Source organism: Anser cygnoides, chromosome 14 (assembly GCF_040182565.1).
Source record: "Anser cygnoides isolate HZ-2024a breed goose chromosome 14, Taihu_goose_T2T_genome, whole genome shotgun sequence".
Taxonomy (NCBI): domain Eukaryota; kingdom Metazoa; phylum Chordata; class Aves; order Anseriformes; family Anatidae; genus Anser; species Anser cygnoides.
Window position 1 is genome coordinate 1,173,982 of NC_089886.1, and position 21,338 is coordinate 1,195,319.

General features: G+C 47.5%; 1 protein-coding gene across 3 annotated transcripts in view; it reads left to right on the top strand.

Annotated features, from left to right (window-relative positions):
• Positions 1-8,115: 8,115 nt before the first annotated feature.
• Positions 8,116-21,338, top strand: part of NR3C1 (nuclear receptor subfamily 3 group C member 1) — a 67,864-nt gene continuing 54,641 nt past the window's right edge. The window contains exons 1-2 of one of the 3 annotated variants that reach the window (XM_067005456.1): positions 8,116-8,585; positions 10,606-11,795. In XM_067005456.1, the coding sequence (XP_066861557.1) occupies positions 10,609-11,795 (1,187 nt within the window). In that variant the 5' untranslated portion in view covers positions 8,116-8,585; positions 10,606-10,608. Of the gene's footprint in view, positions 8,586-9,240; positions 9,377-9,957; positions 10,161-10,605; positions 11,796-21,338 lie in introns of those variants that run through there. The other 2 variants (XM_048057044.2, XM_013175796.3) reach the window with 2 other exon arrangements.

Consider the following 21,338-nt stretch of genomic DNA (forward strand, 5'->3'; position numbering starts at 1 on the left):
TTACTCTCCCAGCTAACATCACAGAAGAAACCTGTTTAAAACTGAAGTCCTTTAAAAGTTATACTCATGCAAATACTGTAACAAACAAACAAACAAACAAAACAAAACAGGGTATAAGTAAGATGGAACGTGAAGTATAAGGACAGACATCTATGAACACTTTTTCTAAAAGTAATTAAAAGATCAAGACTGTGCACCAAATTCATTCATACTGTCTGTTTTCTTCTTTGAAGAAAAAAAATAATTTTCATGTCCCATCTCTTTCCATCTCTTTACTTAATTCCTATGAATTCCTCCATGTCAGGTGTGTGATATTTAAGAAAAGGTTTAAAATTTTTCTTCATATGTAGCATGCACTGCAATTCACAGATTCCTCCCCATTGACTCCTGGGCTTGGATCAGACTCTAAATTTGTACCCATCTGCGGTACTAAATGTGGCAGAAATCAGAATTATGTTTTCAGTTTAAGGAGGTGTCATATCTCTTGCAGTAAAGACAGATGTTTTAAGAGGTATCTGACATTTCATAAAACATTTTTAGTGGTAACACTTCTCTTTTGCTTATACCTTTACTTACATTTTTTACTTATGAGTCTGAGCTTAAAACTTGCAGTCTGGAATCCTGAATTTCTTTTTGTAGTAAACCCAGTTGTATATAATTCTGTTTTACTGCTAACAAGCCCCAGATTTATAGAACAGGATTTGTAATTACTAACATGGGAAGGTATGACTTGCTTTAAAACAAAACAAAAGAAGTATCATCTGCTGTGTTCTGTGCTCCTGCAATGTGTCTGTCGTGTCGGAATTACACGGTAATGCACTCCCATATTCGCTCAGGCTCTCAGCATGTTAGTACCATGGCTGCTTTGGAAGCGTTTGTTAATTTGCCCCTTTGTGGCACCATTACTACGACAGCGTTCCAGTCCCCAACAGGAGCACATAAACGGAAAATCAAATCCTATTTTCTTTATCATTTGCACTTGACTAACTCTTCATACATGGCGATTCACGGACTTCTCACCAGACCAGTGAGCAAGGGCAGGCCTCCATCCCGCAGTAAGATCTGCCTCTCTAGGTAGTTCCTAAATGGACAAAGCCACAGCTGAGCCAGGAGGACTGCACAGCGGCACAGGGAGCTCCCACCCCACTCCGGTTTCTGTCCTGCGCGAGGCACTACACGTGCACCAGCACTGCAGAGTACGGCACTGATCGCCTCCTGCGCTCAGGGAGTAGCAAGGCAACGTTCCCATCCCTGCATGCCTGCTGCCCTTTTGTTAGTATTTTTGCCCTGTGGGACTACAAGCACGCAATGAGTGTGCAAATTTCCGTGCCCAGGCTCCGCTCTGTGCTGTTCCAAGCAGTGTCCGGGCCTCCATGGCACGACGAGCCCACGCCACCTTTGTGTGCCTTGGATGAGGGGCAGTGCTATCACCACATGTCCCGGGCTGCACTGGAATCTGTCACTTGCTGCTGATTTTTACCAGGCATTGTGTTGCAGGAAAAAATATTGGTGGAAATCAGAGGTGGTTCTTTTCTTGCAGGCATCCTGTAATTAGCTAAAGTTTTCTTTTCTTCATAGAGAGGTCTTGATGCATAAAACAAAAGTTTCCTCTTCCTTGCATGTTGTTGCCAGATGTTTCGGCAAAACTTAAAAACAACAAAGTTATTTGTGCGCGCTTACATATGACTTCACCCCTAATGCCTGTCTCAAAGTGCCCTCCTCCTCAATTAACCCAATTAATTCTCCCCCAATTTCTGAACAGTGTTTCTATTGTCTGTTGGTTGCAGCATTTTCGTATTGCAACCGTTTGTTATGGATCCACGTCCTAGCATTCAGGAAGGCTCAGTAAGACCATAACCTTCTCAGATTAATTTCCACTTGCAGATGAGATTTCATTTTTACACAAAACAGCTGCAGACGAAAGCAGCTCTCGATGTTTTGTCAGTGTCGACCCAGGGCAGGGGGATTCAGCACTTGGATTGTTCTTATGGCTTCAGTAAACACCGAGGCCCGAGCCCTGCTGATGGAACTAGAGCAAGTTGATATCAGATTGTGCCAGAAAGAGATTTAACCCTGTGCGGGGCCTTATCAGTTGGCTACAGGCTTCAGTTTTCCTCAGCACGTATTGATATAATGAGCTTGGAGGTGTGTTTCATTTCAATGAATTCAATTTCATTGCAGTTATGCACAAAGTTTTACTCTGTGCGCTTTTCTCTTTCCAGTGACAACTTTTACGATTTTTCTCTGTTCAGGCACGAGCCTAAGAAGGGCCAACAGACTTCACCTTCCTGGGTAAAGTTCTGCACCTCAGAACTGAATGCTTGTAGCGGGTTTGTACTTAACACCACTTCACTGCAATTGGCAGTGCACATGCAGCCTTTTACTGCTCACTCTTCCCAGTTAACAGGTTAACACGCTTGCCAGCCTGAACCAGCTCAGGTGTGCTAACGCCTGCCTTGAGAATCTGGCAGAGCCCTGTGCCACGGGACGTCTCCGTTACAGCCAGCAGGGGTGGAAGCTGACCGTGGTCTGGGGCAGGACACGTCCGAGTGCAGCCCTGGGAGGAGGAAGGGGCAAGTATTCTGTTCTCTGAGTGCTCGGGAGAGAAGGTGGGGATAAAGGGATCCTGATGAAACCGACCCATACGTGTGAAAAGGAAGGATCCCCGAATGGCATGGTGGAAGAGCTAAAACAGCGGTTCGCGTAGAAGTGAAGGGCCTGATGGGGAATCAAAGCATAAAATATAGCAGTGCAGCAGAACAGAATAAGGACCAGCACAGGGAATAAAGACAGGAAAAAACACATAGAAATTAAAAAAATACAATGAGCTATTAACCTGCGGAGGATGAAGGAGGGCATGGCACAGACCCTCTGTGCATCAGTCTGTGACCTACTAAAGTTAATAGCAAATGCGTACTTAGATTGAGTTTGGGCCCAGGAGTCCATGCAGACAAATAAATCTGCAGTCGTGAGGGTGCTGCTCGTTGCCTGTTCGCAAGGAAACGTGATCCTCTGCCTGTGGAAACCGCAGCTGGGGAACATGGTTTTCCTTTCTGGCTTAGCTGGGAAACTATTGACAGACTGCAGTCACTGGCTGAATGACTTTGATGTATGTTCAAGAACTAAACAACATTGCTTACAAGCTGATAGGAAACAAAACTGACCTCCTTATGAGACAACCACGATCTCAAAGGATCTGCGTTTGTGAAGAGCATGAGATACTAGGCATGTCACTGCCTTTTTGTAGAGACAACAGATTGCAAAGGGAGGAAAAGGTCTTCCTATAAAACTGCGGCATTGCATGAGCTGTCAGATGCACAGATGCAGAATTAGCATTTCATAGGAAAAGGCAATGCAACCTTTATTTTTGGTGCTTTGGAGCAAGGTTAAGGAATTTATGTTTTTTTTTTATTTGTGGACTTCACATTGTATTTATTATAAAAGTGCAAATTCTTTATTCTGTATAATTCTGAATAATCATCTTCCAATTCCTGGTATCTCTGCAAATATTTATATAGTACGATTTTATTTCATTAATGTGACTTTTGGTCACTAGTGCTACTATGCCCGTGGTTTGACCAAATTCTTTCCATTCTGCAATGTTTTTGATATTGTAGCTCTTGTTCTTCAGCATTTTTTTTTAACTTTAGCTTATCTTTATTGATTGCTTCAGAGATCAAAGACATCATTTGTGTCCATTTCAGTACTTTAACTGAAATACTGGCAAATCAATCACTTAGCCTGCAAACTTCTCTGTGCTGCCAATGTAAAGTAGATCCAACCAATTGAACTTGATCTCCATTAATTGCTAGCACCATTTCAGACACTATTTTCTTGAAGGTTACAGGGAAAGTTGTTGCTATTGTATTTCACAAGCACATCACTTCATCTGGAAAAACTTCAATCTTTCTTTTTTTCTTCTTCTAGTCTGTTTCTGGCACTAAAAGTGATTTAGTACAGATCCTTAGTGGCCTATATATATGTTTGCCAACTGGGACCCATGTGTCAGCTCCATTCCTATTGGGCTTGTCAGCAGTTTGTAACTGAAGAAATTTCCCCATATTTTAAACTTCCTTGTGTACGACCATTTTAAAGTTGTTTCCTTGAGTTTAGAGTAGGTTAATTTTTTTTCCCTGTGTGACTCCAGACCTGTTTTTCACCTATGTGCTTCCTGTGGATTACATTTTGCAAGCTCACTTCAAAGTCACATGTGGCATCACCTCCTTGTCTTAGGGTTCTCTGCCCTGTCCACACTAGCCCCCAGACAGATTTACGTCTGCATCCGGCAAACCAAGACAGCTCTCTTCAGTGCTTCAGACGTTTCTTTCGGACATTTGGTCTGGAGTGCTGTACGCGGATCTGAAGTTGGTTCTTGGTTTCCATCAATTGCTTGATCTCTGTAAGAGTCATAATTATGTTTTAATGATTTAATAATGGTTACAGTTAAATAGATATTTTAATGTCCATGTTTAGTATTTGTTAAGGTTGAAATTTATTACCTTTGCAATATTATTATATTGTGGAATAGGAATGTACAGTCATTTGTATATTTTTAAAAACTATTATTTGAGAACTCAGTATCACTCTTCTCTGCCTGTGGCTCCCCAGAACTACTGGGTACGCTGGATGCTCACCAGACTTGGAGCCCTACTTGCTCAGTCTCTTTCAAAATTATACACTGATTTACAGCCAAAATTTTTATTGTCAGAAAAATGCAGTTGCAGAAAATACATTTCAATCCTTCTTTTGATCCTGTTTTTTCCAGATATTTATTAGTTCTTCCTCAAATCAAATCTTGTTTAGAAATAATTCTTCTCTCAGGTTTCCAAATATATTTTTTTTACGTGGAATATTTATACATACAAAATTATTACATGTCCTGAGATGGACATAAAAACCTCCTGTATTTGAACTCTTTAGTTATTTAACCAAATTTCATTTTTTTAGTTATTTAACACTTGTAAAATAGCCACAGTGATATTATAATGACTGTTATATTGCAAAAATTGTATATTTAGAAGAGGACTAGTATTAACAAGGATGGGGTTTATCTAACTGACTGTTATTGCAGAATGCATTTTTGAGTTATGTGCAAGGTACCACGTTACCCCTGGACAATGGTTTTACAGTATGTTTATTTTCAGGATATAGGAGTACCCGAGGGAACTTTTCTGTTTGAAGGAAAAGAAAAGGAGAAGGAATGGTCAGGTTGTTCAGTCGGACAGCATTACTCGCATGAGGCCAGAACGCTTCGGCCAGGGCCAGGTGAGCAGGCTGGGCAGTGCTGCTCCTCGATCCCACGGGCTTTGCGCTAGCTCTCCTGCGGTAGCACTTGTAGCTGAAAGAAGCGGGGATCAGCAATGTTCTCCTCCCAGCTTTATGTACTAGAAGCAGAAAATACCTGAGGTTTTTCTTCTACTCAGTTCAATACAAGATATGTAAAGGGGACAAATGCAAAAGTAAGAATTCTCGTGTATAGTAGCCAAGTGAAGACAACGAACAAACCTGACTTTGTATTCAAACGTGACTGCAGCTGTATGGTTTACTGTGAGTGTTTCCAATGGTTTACTGTGAGCGTTACCAACGATGACCTTGTAATGAGCGCTGCTGTGCTTACCAACAAATAAAAATCGTCCTTCATGAGAGTAAGAATGTAAATCATTCTACCCTGACCAAATTCCATTTCTGCATACATCGCACTCTGGTCTGCCGCAGCATTCCCTTCACGAAAAGCCTGTAGGATGCTCTATTTCCTCACAGTTTTGCACTCTTGTACAATGTCACTGTGTGATGCCGGTAGATAAATTCTGTTTAGCAAACTAAAATCATGCCCTTTTGGATAAAAGATGATATTAAGATACAGAACTATTCATTAGAGAAGGAATGTCCTACTCATTACCATGCAAAAACAGTTTTAATCAAGCATCTGAGCATGTTTATAAACAGATGTTTCATCTAAATGTCTTAGAAATAAACAGCTTTGGTAAACAAGTTCCCTGAGTCTACAGAAAGTTGAGAGTGAAGCTAGCATACTGCGGTGTTACAGCTCTCCTACGCAGGCTGATGTCCTTCCATACGTACCCTAGACTTGAGTTTAGCAAAGTTTCACTGGGTAGGAGGGGTGCCAAATGCCAGGCAGTTTCTATGGTAGAATGTTCACAGAGCAATAAATTGAAGTGAATTTGCTAGGTACAGTCACAGAAGTATGTTAGGATTTCATGCTTTAGGACACATTCTTGCGTTTGTTTCATACAGAAGTCCCCCGCAACATTCCTGTACCTGGTAGCAAAGATTCTGTAGTCTTTGTGAATAGTCTGACTTCTCTATTTCCCTTGGATAGGAAGAAGTGTTTCCTGTTAGCTGTAAATTCATTGCATCATTCAAGAAGCACAAGAAGACAGTTTTGAATGCTATTTTAAATATGCCTTTCAAAAATCCATTAGATTAAGGGGTATCGAAGAGGAATATCTAGATTTTTAGAACCATTTTTCATATGTACAACATAAATGATTAAAAGATTAACACACTGTGCATTTATTTTGCATATCATGTAACATGTATCAGTATCTTCCAAAAGTCATCGTTGCACTAAAAAAAAACCAACTCATTACTTAAAAATTAAGGGCAGAATAATTGTGCTTTTGAAACATTGCTTTTATTTGGCCTTTTCTTTCCCTTCTTGGTATAAGACGATCCAAATTTGGATTTAAATAGATGGAAAGACAAAAGCCTATCTCATTAATGTAACCTGTATTATGCAAAGTAATTTATTGGGTACAATACTAACTATTTCTAGATGCTAACAGTCTGTCAACACACTTCTGGTACAAGCATTATCTGGTCATCATCCCAAGTTCATTTAATTGTTCTGAATCAGAACAATCGATACGCACGTAAAAGGGCAATCACCACCCTCCCCCTCCATCACCTAAATTTTTACCAGTTCCAGGGAAAGCCAAAAATCACTTGTTCTGCCCTGAAAGAGCAACCTGTTCCTCTGAGCTTTCCCCACTTCTCCAAGGCAGCAGAATTTTCTACTTTGCTGTTTTATTTCATTGGTATTTTTAACTCCTGGACTACTTCCTCAGTGACAATTTCTGGTCTTTTCTTGTCCAGGAATCTGTCAGGAATGACTGACTGGTGAAACAGGATTGTCCCAACAGCGAGCAGACTGAACCGCTGTGGATGTTGCACCCCCAGTGCTTCATCCTCCTGATGCCTCTGCATCTAAATCCAGCTTCAGATCTGATGAATGCCTAGTTGTTTCTTTAAAACTGTCAAAATCTGTTAGTCTCTTAGGGAAACGCTACCGTGATTTGCGAAGCTGAGGCACGCTGCTCGGTGGAAACATCTGTGCTTTCAGCGGGACAGTTCCTCCCCGCCCCGTCCCCTTGGCATCCCCTCAGCTACTCTGCGGGCTTTCATCCCTTCCGACCTCCACGGACTTGGGCTCGCGCCTTCCACCCCAGCCCCTGTCCGCCCCCCAGGAGCGGTTTTTTGACCTGGAAGGCGCCTTTCCCATGACTTTTTGCCGTCTTTCCGCGACCCCCCCCCGGCCGGTTCCACCCCCCCCCCGGCTTCGCTCTCCCCGCCCGGCTCGGCGCAGGTGAGCGCGGCCCGGCCCGGCCCGGGGCCGAGACCCGGGGCCGGGGGGAGCCGGGCCGGGGGGAGCCCTCCTCGGGCCCTCACCCCGCGGCCCTCGGGGGAGCGGCGGCTGCGGGCCGGGGCGCTGCCCGTCGCCGGGAAGTTGGGGAAGTGCGGGAGGAGAGAAGCGGGGCGGCCCCGCGGCTCCCCGCTGCCCCTCGCCGGCCCCTCCGGCAGCCCGGGGCTCGGGGCGGCCGCCGGGGGGGGAACGGGACGGGGGGGGCGGGCGGCCCCTCGGAGCCCGAGCGGCGGCTGCAGTTGCCCGCCTCAGCCAACAGGTCGCACCGTTCCCCCTCGCTTGGGCCCGGCGGGCGCTGCCCCGCGGTGCGGCGCGAGGGGCGCCGGGCCGGGCCGGGCCGTGCCGAGCCGAGCCGAGCCGAGCCGGGCAGGGCACGGAGCGGAGCGGGCGCTGCCGCCGCCCCTCCATGTGCCGGCCGCCTCCGGTGCCGCTGCACGTCGGGGAGGCGGGCGGGAGGAGGGGGAGGGGAGGAGGCCGCCGCCGTCCTCCATTTTGTGGCTGGGGCCGGGGCAGAGCCGTGCCGAGCGCCGCGCTGCCCGGCCCGCGGGCGGACGGGCGGGCAGGGCAGGGAAGGAAGGGAAGGGGCGGGCGGGCGCGGAGGGCGCCGGGCGCGGGCAGCGAAGGAGCGAAGTCTGCGGCGGCAATTAGCGCTAATTAGCGGAGGGGGCGCCGCGGCGGAGGGAGGGAGGGAGGGAGGGAGGGGCGGGGACTAGGTCAGGGGCTCGGGCCGGTGGGAGGAGGAAGGGGGGGGGGGAAGCGGGCGCCCGCCGCCGCGGCTCCAGGAGGGGCGGCTGTTTACTTCCTCCGCCCGCGCCCCTTCCACCCTTCCTGCCGCCCGCCGGCTCCCCCAGGCCGCCCCCGGCCGCGGGGCCGCGATGGCAGTCGGCGGCTGAAGGAGCCCCAGCGCCCCCCCCTGGACGAGGTAAGGGGCGGCGGGGGGGGGGGGGTCCCGCGGGAGGTAGGTGGGGGGGGGGCACTGCGGACTGCGGCCCGGGGAGCGCCCCCCGAGGGGACGGGGGCGGGCAGGGGGGTGCCGGCGGCGGGGGCTCGGTGGGAGCCCCCCGAGGTTTGTGGCGGGGGGGGCCGGTGCTGCGCGACCCCCGCCCGCCGAGCGGCCCCGCGGGGGGGGAGCGGCGGGGGGGGGGGGGGAGCGGAGCCCGCTGCGGGGCGCGCAGGCAGCCGTGGGCTGGCCCTATTTTGCAGAAGTGGGTGTGCCAGCGAGACGGCTCAACAGGTCTCGACACATTTCTCTGAAAACTGCACTTCGCGAGGCGGGATTCGCTGCGGTCCCGCAGCTTCAGGCGTTGCGCGGCTCCGTTTTCGGGTGTCCCCCGCTCGCCGGACCCCTGCCCCCCCCCCCCCCCCCCCCCGCGTCCCTGACGCGTCTCCCACCCCCGAGGGGCCGCCGCCGCTTTTCCTGAGGCGGGGGAGCCGTCAGCCGGAGCGGCTTCGCCTCGCTGCCCCCGCCCGCAGGCACGCGGCAGCCCCCCGGCCCCGGTGCGGGCGCTGCGGGCCGGCCCCCGCCGTGCCCCCCCCCCCCCCCGATGGCCGCGCCGCGCCGCGCCGCGCTCCCCAGCCCTGCCCGGCGAGGGGCCGGCGGCCGCGGGCCCGTTTTGCGCTCCGCGGTCCGGTGTCGGCTCGGAGGCGGCTGTCAGGGCGCCCCGCCGCTGCCCTAGGCACGGCTCGGGAGGTTCGGCGGCTCGGGAAACGAGGGTAAGAGACCCCCCCCGCTCGGAGCTGGCGGGGGCAGCGCGGGGCCTCAGGGCGGGTTTCGCCTGGGGAAGTTTCCCCCGGGCCGGCTGCGGCTTGGGGCCACCTTAAAATTTTTACGCACGGAGACTTCTCTGCCGATTGCAGCCTTAACTTTGGCATACAGAGAGCTGGGGCTTTCATCGGCAGTCTGAGGAAAGCGGGCCGCGGAGCCGGCGGGTTCGTCGTTCGGGCGGTGTGAGCTCCCCGCCTGCCCCCCCTGCCCGGGGGGGTCCTGGGGGCCGGGCCCGAGCTGGCCCCGGCGGCCCCTTGCAGGCAGCCGTAGGCAACAGGCGAGCCGTATAGACAGTTTGCGTCCGAATTTACGGTCGTTCTCCAAATATTTGTGCTCCGTGCTGAAAATAAATATAGTCAACACGGGCAGATGAAACTGATGAGGTTTGTCCTCGGCGTTAGATGTGCTCCCAGAGCAGCGACGAGCGCTTAAAGTTTCTGAAGTCAATAAAAATCCTGCTTTAGTTTTAGTTGGTTTTTAGTTGTAAACGTAGGATTTGTTTACAGAATCACGTTGACTTTATTTCAAGGTTCACAAGCTGCGTTTTGAGCTGAACTTAGGCAGAGTTTTGAGGTGCGGAGGTTGTACGGCTACTGGAAAACAGCGAAATGGTTAGATTTTGGCTGGCTGGTGGATACCGAGCTTGAGAAGTGGGTTAGGGAGGCTGCTCCCGCCTGCTGTGAGTGATGCATCGGGACCTGCAGGGAGAGGGGAAACCGGCTCGTAGAAGTGGTAAATACCTTCTCGCCTTCCCTGCTCGAGATGCGTTTAAATACCAGGGGAAGTCACCCTCTGAAATTCGTGAATTGGGTACTTCAGCAGTTCGTGCACTTCCTTGCTTGCTGAGATGGATAACAGAGCTTGAGAGAGCGTTCAGAAAGCTGTCCTACGTTGCAGTCCGATTCTGAGTTGTGTGCAGGCAGACTTACTGCTTCATCCGGGCTCAGCAAAGCTTTATAAAAAAAAAAATCATGTTACCACTCAGCTATGAACAAAAGCCAAAAACAGTGGGTTTGGGAAAGATGTGGCACACATCCGCTTGTAACTTGACTTGCTGTGCTCTCGTTCTCAAAGTAGTTAAACGAGGTTCACTAGGCTAATGATTTAGACTTTTTTTTATTCTGTTGTTAAAATATCCTTCGTGTGCTAACTTTGAATGCTTGTTATCTTTTTATAGCTAATGTTGAAAGTAATGGATTCCAAAGAATTGCTTAACTCGTCAGATCAAGACAAAACGAGGAAAAATGTGCTCATCAGTACCAAAGGAGGGATTGTGATGGACTTTCATCCACCCTTCAGGGGTGGAGCTCCTGTGCAAGCCCCTGTATCTACATCTCCTCTCCCTGTGTCTTCTCAGTCAGATTCCAATCAGCAACCTGCTCTGGCTGATTTTTCAAAAGGATTAGTAAACAATGTGCCTCAGCCAGACCTCTCCAAGGCAGTGTCGCTCTCCATGGGACTGTATATGGGTGAAACAGATGCAAAAGTGATGGGAAATGACCTTGGATTTTCGCAGCAGGGCCAAATTGGCATCTCTTCTGGAGAAACGGACTTCAGGCTCCTGGAAGAAAGCATTGCAAGCTTGAACAAGTCCTCGAGCCTGGCAGAGGACGCAAAGGGAGCAGCATCTTCTGAGGTGCCGCTGGAGCCGGATTTCCCCGGCATGGCTGGCCGCAGCGTCCCCTTAGAGCCGGGAGCGTCAGTCCAAAGCCAGGTTGGCTCTAATGGTGGCAACTTGAAATTATTCTCTGAAGACCAAAGCACCCTGGATATTCTCCAGGACTTAGAATTGCCACCGGTATCGCCTGGCAAAGAGCCAAATGGGAGCCCGTGGAGGCTTGACCCGTTGCTCGATGACGGTGGCTTGCTGTCCCCGATATCCGCAGACGATGCGTTTCTCTTGGAAGGAAATTTGGGGGAAGACTGCAAGCCTCCTATTTTGTCTGACACTAAACCTAAAATTAATGACCGTGGTGACCTTTTACCCAGTTCCAAAATGCCAATGCCTCAAGTGAAAACGGAAAAGGAAGACTTCATTGAACTCTGTACTCCTGGCATAAAGCAGGAAAACATGGGCCCAATTTATTGTCAGGCAAGCTTCTCTGGGTCTAATCTACTGGGTACTAAAGTCTCTGCCATATCTATCCATGGTGTCAGTACCTCTGGGGGACAAATGTATCACTATGATTTAAATACTGCATCGCTCTCTCAGCAGCAGGATCAGAAACCAATTTTTAATATCATTCCATCTCTTCCTGCCGGTTCAGAAAATTGGAATAGGTGCCAGGGATCAGGGGATGAGACTTTAGCTCCTTTGGGAACGCTCAACCTTTCTGGCAGACCTGCTTTCACTAATGGCTATTCAAGGTAATTAGTTTTTGTTTCTCTTTATTAAAATGTTACAAGTATGTTTAGCACAACTGCACGCAAGCTGGCTTTTTTATTTTTTTCCCTCCAAGTCGATCGTCACTTTCTCATTCGTTGTGTACGGCCGCCTGACCGAGTATCACCGATGTGTGGTTCTTACATTGCTCGGCAGTAATTTTCGCCGGGTACTCAGCTCTGGGTGTGAAAGGGAGGAAATGAGGAGGGGAGCTGACAGGCTTTAAAAAATAAAAATAAATCTAAAATGTGTCCTAAGGGGAAAATCGAATATGTGGTGGAAGGATCCATACACAAGGCAGTATAGAGGGAAGTATTTAAGTGTATACAAAAGCTACTTCATTCTCAAGGGTTAGAGGATAAATCACTGTGGTGTTCTTTTTCCCCCCTAGTGTTACTTAAATGTTAAGCACAAAAATAACTTGGTTGCTGGGTAAATTTCTAGAATTACATTTAAGCCGAAGTAGAGTTTTAGCTTTGCTTGGTATTGCATTTACCTTACATGGACAACAAGATTCCAAGTAGGAAATACTCAGCAGTTCGTTTAATAACTGCGTTTAAAGAGATAAGAATATTTGCAGTAAGATTTAAACATACCTGAAATTTAACTCTTACGGCGAACTGGAGGAGGGCTTGCTTATAGGAGGCTCTCTAGGAGGAGGGCATTCTAAGGGATCCGGCGAGTGTGTGTTTGTAGTAGGGTTTTCTTAGGCTAATTCAATAGCACGGATATCCAAGTGAAAGACTTTGCCTTTCTGGAGTAAACACAACAGTGGCAGCTTTCTCAATGGGTAGCTGTTTGTGTCTCCGCTCGCAGTCGGAGGACAGGTTCTGATTTCAGTACGAGCGCCTAGTGGTGTGTTTTTCTTGGCTATTCCGTGTTTAACATAGCCTTGCACAAGCACGGTGTTCGGTCTCGATTGAGGAAGAGTTCTGTGGTGTGATTCAGTGGAGTGTTAGAAAATGGCTCTTCAAGTCCAAATGCATAAAACCAGTAATTGTGGGCTTCTAATGAAGTATCTGTTTTAACTTTCTTTTTTTATTGTCCCACTGACAATTGATCCCCAGAGTGTTAACTGCCCGTCTCCTTGCCCGTTGCTAGCTCTGGTTTCCCACGGTTGAAATGAGATGTGTGAGCGTTCCTTGGTCGCTTCAGGAAGACAACTTTTAATTTGCTTTCATTCTAAATTTCTGTAGTAGTTTTTGATTTTTGTAGGGGAGATGTGTTTTTCTTTGGTGACCTATTTAGAGCAAACTGTAGTGTAGGGAAACCAGGAAGGAAAATCAGGATTTATGGAGAAATCCCATTTTGATGTATGAATATTGAGTGTGCCTTATCACTTATTTTGACAGAGCAGAAATCCTTTGTACTTACCTTTTGCATAACCAGTGCAACTTCCTTGTCGTTTTTCACTGGTTTTATGTTTGTGTGTGTGTGTTTTTCCCATATATTTATCTCCAATGACAATCATTACAAAATCTGTATCAAAGCAAGAACAACTATTTCTGGGGTTGGGAGATGAATGTCAGAGCAGATCCCACGTACATAATGGAAACAGCACTTCTGAGAATTTTTGTAAAGTTCATGCATTGTTTTTATTTTACAGAACTATTTAGTTAGAACCAAGCGCATTCGTATTTGAACGGTTTACACACAAATGTTTGTCAGGCTTTGGGGAATTTCATAAACACCGGTTTTACATGCTTTGTTTCTGATAATGTTGTGATGAAAAACCCACTCAAGCTACTAATGTGTACAGAATATATCTGATCCTAGAGTAAAAAGGACAGCAGTGCTAGATGTTATCGTTGCTTTTATGAAGCAATTTTGGGGAGTGTGCTTAGTATGTTTTTATTGGAACTGACTAGGCACTGATAGCAGGCGTGCTATCGAGAGCTCGCAGCAACGCGCGGTGCAGCTCCTGCCGTAGCAGGAGGAGGCATCTGAAGGCTCAAGTCTGCCTCAACCACTGTGTGGTGTTAACAGCGTTGTTCTGCAGGTTCCTGCTTCCTGCAAGACTGTTTTGTATTTTAATGGTTTCTTATGTCTAATTTAAGATAATGGGTTATTTTCCCTCAATTTAAGGAATGTGTAAAGGGATCGGGGTGGCTCAAGTTGAGTTTTGCTTAAAAATGCTTTATTTCCAGAGCTTATGGAAGCTGTTCTTATTTCCCACTGATTTTTTATTAATAGATTAAAACTACAAGTCCAATTCTAAAACCAACATTGTTTGCTTTTGCGTAGTTTTTTCCTTACAATAGGGGCAACCCCATCTTCTTTTGGAAATAACTTTGAGATGCTAGTGAATCCTGGGGTTTGAAATAGGAATTCTTTCTTCCTAAACTTTGTCAGAAATATTTGGTCTAAGCTGACTTAGCTTTAGTTGATGCATTGTAGGTTTGTTCGTTTCTCATGCAGAAGACTTAACAAAATTGGCATGCTTAGCGTTTGTTCCAGAAACAAAGGAAGAACTACCTTGCAAGGTTCCTGTGGTTGGTTTTCTGGGGTTGTTTTGCTTTTTTCTTCATGGTACTGATTCTGTGAGATGAAGGCTGGGATTGCTAAACTTCAATTTCCGGTAGGAAATATTTCCTAGTGCCGGTGGTCTTATTTACTGTTCAAAAATGTTAATTAGGTACTAAATGTACGGGTGAAAAGCTACAGTTTTCTTCTGGTGTTCAGGTAGTATTCAGCTTTCCTGCTTTAATGGAAAGCGTGTAACATCTCTCTGTAGACGTGCAGTCTTAAATTTGCCGTGCAGTTTTGAAGTGATTTTTATTTTTATTTTTTCCCTGAGGCTAGCACAGCGTGCTGTCTCTAATGAGATACATGATCATCGGGGCTGAGAAAACCGAGGGGTTTCACCACGAGAAGTAGAAAGCATTCAGAAGTTAACGCAGCTAACCCGCAGAACACAAACTTCAGAAATTTGCTCCAAATGAATGAATCGGCAGAAGTCCCGACGCTGCCGTCGGTGCCTCCAGGCCGTGGCGAGGCTTCGGCGCCCGTGCGGGTGTGCGGAGCGTGGAGGTGCCGCCCGGAGCCTCAGCTCCCCGGGCCGGGAGCCCCGAGCGGCAGGAGAGGCTCGGGGCCGGCTCCCAGGGGTGGCTTTGGCGAGGTCCCCGCAGCGCGAGGAAGCGGGCGGTCGGAAGGCAGCAGGTTAAGGGAACGGTGGACGGGGGAGCAGCGGGAAAGGAGGCCGGCGGTGAGAATTTGCCGTAGGTTTGCCTTAATAGAAGAAGTGGGTCAGTATCTGAAAGAGGAGCGGAACAAGCCGCAAGGTTTTGGTAAATGCCTTGCTAAAGAATTTGAGGTTTTGATGGTATCTGGCTCTAACCTGATATTATTGGTGGCATACGGCATAAATGCCAGTGAAATCTGTTAAATTTCAGGGGAACGATTTCAGCGCCACACGCTCTCAGAACTCCGGAGGAATGGATTTAATGCATATACCACTCGGCTTTTTTATTCCTCTGACTTCCTGGAGATGTGGCTTGTTGGGGGGGGAGTGGAAGACGACGAGAAGCCATGCAGCAGCACAGATTTTTTTTTTTTCTTTCTTAGCCTACAGCCAGAATTTACAAAAACTGGGCCCCATTGGCAGCGTTACGGCTTCTAGTATTACATTTGAAATCATTCCTAGTGCTCCAGCTTGTGGGGGATAAGGATCATTAAGGAGGTTTAAGGAAGGGCGAGAGCTACGAGAAGCCATGGAAGAGGAGGAGAATCTTTTTGGGGGGAAGCTCTGCTGGTCGGCCGCAGCCAGGAGCGTTGCTTCCAGCAGGAGCTGTTCGGTCACCACCGCTTAGCTGGGAGTCGCTTTGGGCTCGGACGTTTTACTCGAAGGAAGGGGAAAGCAGGGATCGCTTGCTAGAAATGGCAAAGGTCAGTTGTCCGTTTGTCTTACCTCATTGTTTCGGCCTGGCTTTCGGCCAAGGCCGGTGGCTCGGCGCGGCCAAGCGCGGTGCTTTAAATGTTGTCTGACTCAGCACTATGCAATGTATGGCACATACTGAAGCGCGTCTTACTTAATCGTTTTATTTTGACATAAAACCCAGGCTCGTTATTCGGAGGGGTTGCTCAGGGTTTAGTAGCCTGTGTTGTGATTTGTCAGCCTAGTGTAACTCTGAGATCAGGTCTTGAGTTCTGGAAACACGCAACGAAAAGGTTAACTAATTTGTCAGAAAGGTATGGATTAGGAGTGTCCCGCAGCATATGACAAAAGGTGCTGTGAGAGTGAAGGTAGCTAGATAAACGCTAGGTCACGTAAGACATAATCTACTTTTTCCCATTTTAAATGATCCATTCAGCTGGCTGATAGCTGAGTAGGTTTTTGCAAGTCCAACCCAAATTGGTAATTTCTACTAATTTACACCCCCTATACTGACCTTGGTTTCAATCCCAGTTCTAGCTTGCAAAACACAAGTTGACTTTTGTTTTCCATTGCATATTTGTGTGTTATGTATCTTAAATAGTAGTTGAACCCCATTGTACTCAAATGCTGGCAGTAGAAGCAAAGCTGTAGTTTAAGCCAGTTACTGATGAATCTTCTCATCAGCGTGAAACATGCGCCTTACCCAAGTCCCGCGTCATCTATTTACTGTGTTAAAGATCACTGCTTTACGCAGCGAGGGGAACTGTGATGGGGATGCAAACGTCCCTTCTTATGTTGACTGTTACTGCTCAGTTACTGTATTGTTGTGAAAGAGGGGTGAGCCGTTCTATGCGTCGCTGTAACTGCAAACTGGAACTAGTTGTGTGTTTTAAAGGGTTGCCAAGTCCTCTCCTCTTCCTGGGCTTCCCTTTTACAGCCACCACGTAACAGGTGGGCTGTTCGGGGGCTTCCTCTAATTTTTTTTTTGAAATGCTTCCTAACCTTGAGTAGTGAAAATCCCGGAGGAGGAGAAGCTGGCAGCGCTGCCTGACCGATGCGCTCACCGCAGTTTGGCTGTTCCCGTTTGTTACGCTCTGAACACGAGATGGGCTGCCGCTCCCGCTTCCTTACTAGGTTCAGTGGCTGGGTCCCCCAGAGTTGTTCCCCGGTGCATATGCTTAAACTAGCCGAGTTTGCAGGGCAGGTGCTGTTCTTCCAGCAAGCAGAACTCCGCAGCTGGTCCGGAGCGTGGTGGGAAGGGCGGTGCTGGTCCCAGCGTGTGTCTGGGCTGAAGGGGGCTGCCCGCGCAGCTTCTTCGTGGCCTTGTTCGTGCGATGTGGTTCAGGAGGACGGAGGCTGGGTTATTTGACTGGTTTGAATCCTCGGATATGTTGGTTGCAAACATTTTCGCAACGCTTCTTTCCCTGTTCTTCATTGATGTACAAAGCTCGGTGGAGTAGGAGATCATCTTTTAATTCCATTAGCCTTTTACCTATTGTATGCTAGTCATAAAAATAAGCTGTTACTTTTTTTTTTTTTTTAATAATCTGTGGCTTCTGGGTTTTTTCAGAACTCTTCTTGGAGCAAATGCAAGATCCAGTGCTGGCACGTTAGTCTGAAGTGTGATTTGGAGTGGTTTTCTTAGGGCACTTTGTTAAACCTCCTGGCCGGAGCAATGTCTGTCCTCGTGCCGTTGGGCGTTACGATCGGGGCTTATCTACCAGCTTACGGGAGGGGAGCAAGCACTCGGCACTCGGAAATTGGCCTGGGAGAAAATGAATGTATGTTTCTTGTTAGTAGCTTTTCCCCTCACAAAACCCTTGTTTCTGGGATATTACTGGATGTAATTGTATTTACATATCTTTTTTTTCCTAAAGGGTACATTAAGGCTGACTAAGCAGATATTGTGCCACTTGATGTGCTGGCAAAACATAATTTATTTGTTCTGCAAAGAGTTCCAATGTCATCATTGTTGAGATTTTAAAAAAAAAAAAAAGTATCAATGAAATCCTGTTCTCAACCCAAGAGCTTTACAAAGCTGAAGTTACAATTACCTTGGTTTTGTGTTATTAAAATATCTGATCGTGTGTAGTCTCTGGCATACGGAAGTGAACTTTAAAATGTATTCATAAAATAATCAACTTTCGTTGATTCGTTTCTGTGTTTCTAAGAACAGTTAGGTGTGGAACCGGGTAGCTGCTGGGAAGAGTACGTAACCGTACAGTACTTTGTACAGCAGATCCAGAGAGTTTGTTGTGTTAAGCTCTTTGATTTTTATAGTCTTTGTCTCCCAGACACTGTCGGTATACATGAATTTAATCTCATAATTTGCTGAAGTGTTAAAGCATTGCGTCATTACTTACACAGATTATGTGGTGTTCTCATGAGAGGTTTTCTGACTGATTCACTATGGTGCGAAATCCATTTATAATACAACATTTGCTTAAATAACCAAGATGCTCGTAGACCAGGAGCTAATCCCGTTGTGTACGCTGGGTTCGAGAAATGACACGAAGATACTGCGGGTTGGCAGCCCCGTCCCTGTGGGATGGAGGTGAACCAGTACGGCTGCAGAAGGTGACACGCACACAAAATTACAGTAATTCCCTTCAGCTCGTTGCCTTGTTGCTGACTTCGTGTCAACTAGTTTCAGCTGTCTTTGGGACAGAAACGAAATGGAACAATTAGGTTGCTCTGCCCACGTGCAGGAGGGTGAGCGGAACCGCGGCAGCAGCCCTGTGGCGTGGGGCGGCCCCGGCCGGCAGCGGGAGGCCGCGCAGCGAGCCAGGGTGAGGAAGCGTTCTTCCAGAAGCAGCGAGTTGGGCTGGGAGCTCAGTTTAGCCCAATTACTCTCTCCCGGAGGCTTTTCGTCTTGCCTCATCTTCGCTGTGAAGAAGGTGTCGTGTTGTGGACCACTTTCCTATGCCCTTAGCTGATTCAGCTGATGCTAACTCTACCGAGAAACTTTCTGCCAGACTTCTTTTCCTGGCTGAAACAGTGTCTTCATGCGTTAAAGCTCCGTACCGCATCGCATGAAATAGATCGTGTTCACACGGCGACAAAAGCACATCCGTCTGCTTTGGTGGCCGGCACCGCCGGCTCCGTCGCTCGGGCACCGCGCGTGTCCCGGAGGCGCAGCAGAGCCCGGGGTAGCCGCGGCCTCGCCAGCTCCTGCCTGTGGGGCTGAGTTCGGCAGCGTAGCTGGTGTCAGCATTTTCTGGCTGCTCTTGGAAGTGAGAATTAAGTTTAGATCCCAGAACGCCATGCTGCTTATCCAGGGTATCATGGAGAGTGTAATATTAATGGCTCCTTAAACTACAACTGTGGGAATTTCTGGAGGAAGCAGTGCTCCTCTATCAAATCCATCTTGACATCTTGCAGAGTACATTTCTGTACCAGCCAACTGCTTTCTTAATATAGTCTGTGTCAATTTGTTATAATTAAAGCTCACGATTCCATCTGTACCTATGGATTCTAACTCCATGCAAAGTCTTCCTGGAAAGTTAAATCCTGGTGCGCTTTAAAACTGCATGTCCAGTGAGCTGCTGCCGTGTTGTTGGAGGCGTGATGTAACGTGCAAGTCCTACTTCTTGTTCAAAGATCTCAATTCTCCTGAAATGTCAAAGGTCAAACTGCGTTTGAGGAACGAGTTCCAAAATAATAATAATGCCTTTCTTGAACTGAGTTCAGTGCTACTGTAATTTAGTGAAGAAACCGAGTTGCACAGCGGATTTTCACAGTAGTACGCTCTTCATACAATTCGCAGTAATTTGTACGGTTACCCTGTGTGTCAGGGAACAGCTGGAAATTGTGATTGCATTCATGCATCATGGTCACACAAGATTTAATATGGAACTTCTTAGCAGCGGAGTGCAATTTACTCAGCTTTTTTCAGATACTTCACACTTCTGGTTACTTTTGTTTTAGCTAACAAGTTTTAAGTAAGTAATGCTCCGGATTCTAGTTTTGCTTTGCAGCTCTCCTTACCTAAAGGCTCTGTTGCGGTAGACTTCTGTGTTATATTAGAAACTTTGTTTTTTCTGGCAGAGGATTGCGGGGGGAAGCGTTGTTTCTTTGCGTGTGCGTACCTTTCTCGCAGTATTTGCTTGCATGCCTCGGCTTCCTGGAAGTGCTGCTGGAGGAGACCGAAACGCGATAACCTCGCTGCTCACCAGTGTGCAGGAGCTTGGCTTCTCTGTGCACGCCTGCGTCTCTGGTGGGGCAGGCGAACGGCATGGCCCATTTGAAATCTTGTAAAATCTTCAGCACGTGAATTCTTGGTCTTGTGTCAGAGTCCTCCAGCCTTCACGTGGCGCTCCCAACGCCTGCGGGGTCTGTGTGATGGGAGCAGGTCGCTCCTCGTTGCGCTCGGGCAGCGTTGGTGCCCTTGGGCTCCTGGCCGTGCCCGTGGCATTGGCGCATCCTTGGGTCTTCCAAACCCTCACGTGCCATCATAAGCTGCTTTTGAGAGCGCAAACCTGAAGTTCTGGGGTTCCTCCTGAATTTCTTGCAAGCTTCAAAGGGTTGCTCCTCAGTGCAGCGTTGGCTCATTAGCTGGGAGTTTGGTAGCTGTGACAGAAGAGAGCAGCTGATGCAGTTTATTTTTGTTACTACTTGAAGAACCTGCTTGACACAGCCTGGTTTGTATGTGCGATAATGTCTAATGGCATGGTAATGTGGTCTGGTACTGTTGCAGTACAAATTTTTGCAGAAGAGGAGCTGTTGCCAGAAGGATGCTGGTAGGACACGTTAAGCAGTGCAGATGCCAATTACTTCATGGCGGAGCATCTCCGCAAGTCAGAGTCACACTCGTGGTGTTTGTCACGGCGAATTAAATGCAGTATGTTGCTGTACTTCGCTAGCCTGTGGTGGAGCCTGTTTCCATACCGCTCTCCTAAGCAGTTTCTGAGTGTCTGTAATGCATTCGCTGAGGCCTGGGGAGAAAGGGATGCTTGGTGCGGCTTCGGAGGAGGCTGGCTGTCAAGTAATGCTTTGTCCGTGAAGGGCTGTGCGGTGTACAGGGGATGTCTCCTGTCACGGAGAAATGAGGGGTGTTTGGATACATCTGTAAATGTGCTATCACAAATGAGATACGGAGTTTTCCCATTTTTGGTAGTTCTTTATGCCGTCAGAAGATGCAGGTAGTTAACAATGTGTTTTAAATCAACGTGTCTATACCACGGGCACATGAAGTACCTCTGTGTACCCATGTAGTTTTTTTTCTCACCTTTTTTTTTAAAAAAAAAAAAAACAGTTTTGTTAGCTTTCTGAAGCAATAACTTTTTAAAGCCATTGTCTCAGTCTTTTTAACAAATCAGAGCTGAAAACGTGCGTGTGCTGCATGCGTGTGGATTTGCTATGCAAGAATGCAGTTCATAGATGTAAATTTAAAAGAAGAAAAAACAGATAATCTCACACGGCATAGCTTCATGTCCCGATTTCAGTCTGCATGTTGCCTAGCTGTGCTTTTCTCTCCTGCAGTATTTTTTGAATTACTTTTACTTGGTTCTTGGATGTGTTTGTGGTTTTTTTTTTTGCCTGTTGATTTTCTGTTAATCTTGTGCTAGGTATGAATTTCTCCAAAATTAATTGCATCATCCAAGTGTAAAGTTGATGTATTTATAATTTGACTAAACAAACAAAAAAAGCCTTC